General features: G+C 39.9%; 1 protein-coding gene across 1 annotated transcript; it reads left to right on the forward strand.

The window, feature by feature from the left end:
* The first annotated feature begins 217 nt into the window (after positions 1–217).
* fgf17 (fibroblast growth factor 17) lies at positions 218–7,086 on the forward strand. Its single transcript, XM_030104922.1, has 5 exons — positions 218–368; positions 459–495; positions 679–856; positions 3,616–3,722; positions 6,779–7,086. The coding sequence occupies exons 1-5, from the start codon at positions 337–339 to the stop codon at positions 7,067–7,069; spliced, it is 645 nt and encodes a 214-aa protein (XP_029960782.1). The 5' UTR covers positions 218–336; the 3' UTR covers positions 7,070–7,086.

The raw sequence follows: 7,086 nt of genomic DNA on the forward strand, positions 1-7,086 counted from the left end.
CTGGATCCTACCCAAACAGAGACGCACTGGACGGCAAGGAGTCTCCCACACGTAACGTTTCATTTCTAAACTTTTTGATCCTTTTTTTTTCCCCATCTTAAATCCCCACCTGTTTAAAAGATAATGGATTTATGTGGCTTTGACGAGCCGCGCGGACCCTCCGGAGCGCCCCTGTCCAACCAGCCGTCCGGATCAGTGTGAGGACAGAGAGGAAGAAACAGGAGACTTTCTGCTGTGGATGGACAGGTCGAGGAGTGCATATGCAACTCAGTGTGGGGATTTATTTCTGGGATTTATCCGCGTCCACAATCCCGTTTGTAACCGGATGAAATAAGGATGTACGGAATAAACCAGCGCTGCTTTTACATGTAAGAGAGGGGGACGCGCTCCTTTCATTCCCATGATGTTCTCTTCAAATCCTCCCCTAATAACTCATTTATGTGTTGTTGCCTCTGCAGATCGATTCATTTTTTCGTGCTGTGGTGTCACACTCAGGTAAGAAACATACAGAAACAGATAAAAAAAAGAGTTGATTTTAAACTTTACCGACTTTTACGCACACACCCTCCTTCACAAATTTTACATGTCCAGTTAACGCAGACTGTAAAATGAGAAGCATGACAGCAGATTAGAAAGCCAAAATTATGTACTTTATTTTTCCCTTTTTGCATAAAAAAGGGGGAGAATCACCCGTCTCCTAATTTTAACCAGTATGTGAGGACGCAGGGCGCAGTGACGGACCAGCTCAGCCGCAGACAGGTCAGGGTTTACCAGCTCTACAGCCGCACCAGCGGGAAACACGTCCAGATTCAGGGCAAAAGAGTCACCGCCACCGCCGAGGATGGCAATATGTACGGTAAGAACTGCCCCCCGGGGCATTTCACATCTCTCACCAGCGCTTTTCTCCCTCTGGAGCTTCACTTTCTCACCAGAAAAAACGCACCGCTGCGCCTGTTTGGATGAAGACGCATCCAGATGCCTGATACATGAACTGCACATAAACTCATTTTAAAGATAAATGCAAAGCAGCAGCCAATTCTTCAGTCTACAAATAGCTAAGTCTACTTCTAAAAGTAAAATATTGAGAATGTTTTGATTGCACAGAAAAAAACTCAGACTTTTCATTTTTTTAAACCTCCAAAAGATATTGAATATTTTCAAAGAAAAATATCTTCAGTTGCTCTTAAATCAGAGCCACAGCATCAGTTAGATGATTACTTGTCTCTGAAAGTGATAAACTTGTTAGATTTGTGTATATTTCTGAGTTTCTTTGACTTGAATGATGGAATACTTTTTGGTTGTGGACTGAAAAAAAAGACCTTTCTGCATGTTTTTCTCCAGATTTACAACCCATACCAGATTTTCTCCTGAAGTAAACTACAGTGAAATTCTTTCTTTAAATAAAAGAAAAACAAAATTAACTGAAGTTAAATGGAGGGCTACATGCATGCATGGTCAATTCATTTAACCCTGTTTATGTTTTGATTTGATCAAATCCATAAATGTGATTATTTTTATGTTTATTTGATGCTTTGCTCATAATAACCTGGAAATATTTTCAATGTGGACTTATAATCGGGAGTAATACTGATTTTCCTTTCTGTGTAGACTCAAAACCTTGAAGAAACTATAGAAAACGGTTATTTCTCATGACAGATACATTTGAATGCACTTTAAAGCAAATTTAGTTCTCTGTTAATATGTAAAATATCGAAATTATCATGCAAAACAGAATTTCACTCCTATATATCAAAAGTTGTTGCATATTACTTTATCTTGATTGTGGGTAATTTTGTACAGCAGATCTTATTAAGTTGTGCTTAAATTGGTATTTTATTTGAGGAATACCTAGAAATGTTTTCATATCAAGAGTTTATAAATGAATAAAATGTTTTAATTTCAATTTTAAATGTTCCTAAAAATATGATTTTTTGTGGGTTTCTTTGATTCCCTGATGAGAAGAAACTGACCATATTTTTTGATTTGGACTCTAAGTACAAAACAAGATATTTCAGTCCTTTTTTTCAGCAGAAACTTGAAATAAAGTTTGCCTCAGTACTTGGTTTTAAATGAAAAATACAATGAAATACAGTCAAATCAAGTTTTACCCTCCTGATGTGTTGTTGCAACAGTTTATGATCAAGAGCAGCAACATTAGTGTTTCAATAATCAGTTACATTAGGATTTATCAATATGTCCATTAGCAGCCTTGTAAATCCAAAATCATCACATTTCTGCCCTTAAATGTGCTCAAATGTGAATAGAATGTGAAAAGCCTTTAGCTTTCTGTAACTATATATATATATATATATATATATATATATATATATATATATATATATATATATATATATATATATATATATACATATATATATATATACATATATATATATTGGTCTCAAAGTGTTTTACATGACAAAGCCGTACATATGATCTTCCTTCATCTTAAGCTTTAAAAGTAACTTTTACTCTACGTTTAAGCACTTTCACAGCTAAACAGTGACTCAGTCAATCTAAAATCGGGGTAAAATTAATCAAGAACGAAGAAAATTTGAACTCAAGCACATTAAGATGATTTCAATTGGCAGCTATAATTCTATATGCAGGTGGTTAGAAGTAATTTAAAGCGGCTGTAGTCTTTCAGAAGCAACATTTTAGGCATTTCTTTGCTTTATTCAGACCAGGGTTTTTAGTCATACGACGGTCACGAATGTGTTAAAGCGGTATTGAAGCACAGAAAGCTAACTTTCTGTTAGTATGTGCTAACGGCAGAGTGTTTGAAGGATCTGCAGGCCGCCGTGTGCAGTTTGAATGAAGCAGAAGGTAAAATCCTACATGTTTTCTCTCCGCTGTGCTTCAGACTGCCAGCAGCTGGATGTTGGTTTTTGGTGGAACAATCGTGGGTCAATTAAGTGAGAATCTGCAGTTTTGTGTTTCCCGGCTGGAGGCTGACGTACTGGGCTGGGCGCCCCCTCCCTCGGCCCCCCGGCCCCCCACTCCTTGCCCTGTGAGCTGCTTTCAGGCCTTTATGAGGAGTCAGCCTCCCCTGCTGTATCCATGAAACACCTCGTCTGGCGAATTAGCGCCTGATTAGGACAAGCGCTTTGTCCCCGCCGCCCCAATACACACGGCCATCGTAATGCCCATAAGTGACCATAATTAACTGCGTCTTAAAACTCCGCTGAGAGTGTGTATTCAGCTTCACGCAGTTCTTTCATGTGCAGCAATAACATTTGTGTAACCGGCTTTGAATAGCTGCTAACGACAATCTGAAGTCTCCACTCAACTCCGACGGTCAAGTACTTATGTCTTTTGGGGGGGAAAAAAAGGCTTTTTCTTATCAGATAACAATGGAGAAACCTAAATCTCATCACGCTCGTCCCTGAGTGAGAGAACCTAAGCTTAGCTTAGCGTAAAAACATCATCCTTTCAAAACGTTAGCGTGTAAACGCCGATCTTTCCTGAAACGAAAAATGCAAAACGATGCGTCACACTTGAGACGTTGGGCCTAAATGTCCTCTTGGATTTTGGTTGAATGTTCTTGTTTGTCTGTGTCAGTTTTCCACGTGGAACCATCGGCACGGTGTAACGCTGCATGTCTCCGTCCCGCAGCTCGCCTCTTTGTGGAGACGGACACGTTCGGCAGCCGAGTGAGGATACGAGGCGCAGAAAGCGGACGATACCTCTGCATGAACCGGAAGGGCAAACTGATTGGAAAGGTAACACACACACACACACACACACACACACACACACACACACACACCAAGGAACCATAAGTTTACTGAATATCAGGACTGTGCAGGAAATCCTCTCCTCTTATTTTGTTGAGCTGGTTCCACGTCAGCCTTTAACTTATAATATTCTTCCTCTTTCTGCAGAATAACCATTTCACTTCAGTGTTTAGAAAATCTGCACCTCTGCCTACTTTAATGGGACGCTATGTTTCAATGTAGATGATTAAATTGACTATTAGCTGTAGTTAGTCAAGTCAGATGCCTTTCTTTATGGCATTACAACAATATCTGTGCTGTATTTAGAAGAAAAAAAAATTATCGGTGACATTTGCAAACAGGGATCATAGCATTACAGCCTCAGTGTACCAGAGAATTAAGAAATAGTTTGAATTACTTCTGTGAGTATAAACACTTTACAATTTTTAAAATGATAGCACAATCAAACACTAATTTTGGTTTAATATTAAGAAAAAAAATATCCAGTGTGTGTTTAATGTTCATAAAATTCAGAATGGTAAAGCGTTTATAAACAAATGCAGAAATGCATTCAAATGCCCAAACATCATCAGTAACAATGTTACTTGGATTAATTTCTGACAGTATACTTACATAGATCATACATTATTTTGAAAGACGGCTCCTCAGTGTTGAACACAGCATATCTGTACAGTCTGTAGAACCTGCTGGTTCTCTGGATGCTCCTCGATTAGCAGGACTCAACTTTGTCCAATCTGTAGTGAAGAAATAAATCAGAATGCAGAGATTTTGTCATAATTAGTTCATTCAAACATCTATTTTACCAACCCTTTATCTGCATTTCTTCCTGTTCCTTTCAAAGTTGATGACAACTACATGAAAGATGATCTCTCAATAAAAACATTGAGTTTATTTCCTCCAAAATCCAACCACAGAGTTGATATTGCGATCCATTCTGCAGGAAACTTGGTAAAGATCATGTTAATGCCAGGAATCTGATTTCCATGCCACATTGTTAGCAATGCTGAAGCTGCTTGTTTTAATGTTACTGAAACAATACACTCCACTGTCAATAAATCACAAGTAAAGGATAATGAAAACATCTAAGGTCACAGATCAAACTCATGAAACAAAATACATTTTATTAGGAGATGCAAAATATCAGAGATAAAAAAAAATTAACAAAGCTCTTGATAATCAATACTTTATAAAATGTTTCTTTTTAAAACATTAAAAAAAACTGTTGTTGTTTTTGTTGTTAAATAGATTCTCTTTAAATGTGTAAAAATGACTTAAAAATGAAATTTCTAACGTCAGGATTCCTCTGAAGTGGATTCGTTTCTCATTGTTATCGGTCAAAGGTTTAAAAACTTCAGGAACATGAGACACCATTTGGCAGCTCCCCCGTTTACTAGAGAGGAAACAGTAACTTATGGCGTCACTGTTATTGATCCGATACTGATACCATCCCGATACTGATCTGATATCAGTCTGATCCCGATACCGATCCAATGACTATCCAATATCGCTTGAATAATGAAACTGTTAACAAAAACTTATTTGCATTAAAAGTCCTCAGATGCTCACATTGAAATCAACTTCCTTCTGGTGGAAAAATGCAAAGCAGAAGGTTTGTGGCTAATATTACTAAAATGAGGGTAACGTTATAGTTTCACTGCCTCCTGGTGGACAACAGGAAGTATTGACGCTCCTGATGAAGTTCGAGTTTCACTTGGGACTCCTGACTTCTCCTCACAGCGTAAATAAATTAGAGTCAACAGAGGCGGCAATCATTTACCATTTGTAGTTTCACCGCCAAGAGGAAAAGCGTGTAAATGTGCATCTTAATGACAGATTCTTTAGATTAAGCTTGTGAGGTTCAGGCTGGAAGATGTCCAGATATCACAGAAATGGAAAACAACATGCAGAAATCCAAGAAAGTCTCACCGGCTGCACCGCTGGAAACACGGGATCTTCACCGGGCTGAGTGATGGGAGGGAGGGATGGAGCGGGGGGGGGGGAGGATCTTCCCATCATCGCACACGCCGCTCCTCCTGTGTGTCCTCGGTCATAAGTCAAGCCTCTACTTCCCTCGGTGGAAATGGAAAATGTGGATTCACATGTCTGGCTGACACCTTCGGCCATAAATCTGTTGCTGCTGCTGCAGCGAGGAGTGTTGAAACGTGTGTGACGAGCTCTGTTTACAGATAAGACAGTCTGCCAGATTCACACGAGGCGGGATGACTTCACATGGACTCGCCCAGCAGCGTTCAGTCGTTCTCAGACATTTATTTCCATTTATACACTACCAGGCTCCCATTTTTGATCATGATCCAGGAAACAATGAATCGAACTGCTTTCAGAGTTATTGATTCATTGTTTTATACCAGTAACTTTGGATCTGTTTGTTTAAAAAAAAAGAAAAAAAACATACTGCAGTGTTAGAGTCCTGTAGTGAGGCGTGAGTATTCCTGTGGTGAAAGGTGACCAAATTGAGTTATACATAGTTTAACCAAAATTTACAAGTAGCCATCTCAGAAACATGGATTAGAGGTTTAAAATCATTCCTGGAAAATGTTTTACTTCCACTACTGGAATGTTTCAGGCATTCTTGTTTGAAATCCAGCTTTAGATTGTGTAGAAATTCAGTTCTGTAGCTCATCAGCAGCAATAAACTCCTCTATACCAGCAAAGTAGCAAAGTCACACATCGACTGATAGAAGTTCAGAGCCAATAACTGTCTATTTTAACCTTTAAAATCAATCAATCTGTTGTCCAGGTTTAAAAGGTGAGGTGAAACTGTTAAGAAATGATTCATTTCCACTGGAAACGTTGTGTAAATGGTTCCAGGGTAGTGTAGTGGTTCACACTCTCTTCTCATCATGAGAAAATCTCTGGTTTGAATCCCATAACATGAGTCTTCGTGTTTACAGTAGAAGACAAATTGACGTGTATGAAGTTGGTGTTAGTGTAAACCTGACATGTTTCTCCTGAGATGCTCTTGTTGTTGAAGTTGCTGAGCACTGCGTGTGCGTGACGTGAGGACCGTGTCGTGTGTGCAGCCCAGCGGCCGGAGCAGGGACTGCATCTTCACCGAGATCGTGCTGGAGAACAACTACACAGCGTTCCAGAACGCCAAGTACGAGGGCTGGTACGTGGCCTTCACCAGGAAAGGGAGGCCCATCAAGGCGTCCAGGACCAGGGAGAACCAGCGGGAGGTCCACTTCATCAAGAGGCTGCACACCGGCCCGCCGCCCTTCCCCAACACTGACCAAAGCAAACACTTTGAGTTCATCCGATTCCCGTCCACACGGCGGGCCAAGCGGAACAGGAAGTCACGCACCTCTTCCTAACACGGCCGTGGACTGAC

The sequence above is a fragment of the Salarias fasciatus genome, chromosome 12, assembly GCF_902148845.1.
Source record: "Salarias fasciatus chromosome 12, fSalaFa1.1, whole genome shotgun sequence".
In the NCBI taxonomy this organism is placed as follows: Eukaryota; Metazoa; Chordata; class Actinopteri; order Blenniiformes; family Blenniidae; genus Salarias; species Salarias fasciatus.

Bases quoted from the DNA above. Each gene is read 5' to 3' on its own strand.
- fgf17 (XM_030104922.1), top strand. From the start codon at position 337: ATGTACGGAATAAACCAGCGCTGCTTTTACAT. The intron at 496-678 runs GTAAGAAACATA...TGCATAAAAAAG, and splicing joins TGCTGTGGTGTCACACTCAG to GGGGAGAATCACCCGTCTCC. The intron at 3,723-6,778 runs GTAACACACACA...TCGTGTGTGCAG, and splicing joins AGGGCAAACTGATTGGAAAG to CCCAGCGGCCGGAGCAGGGA.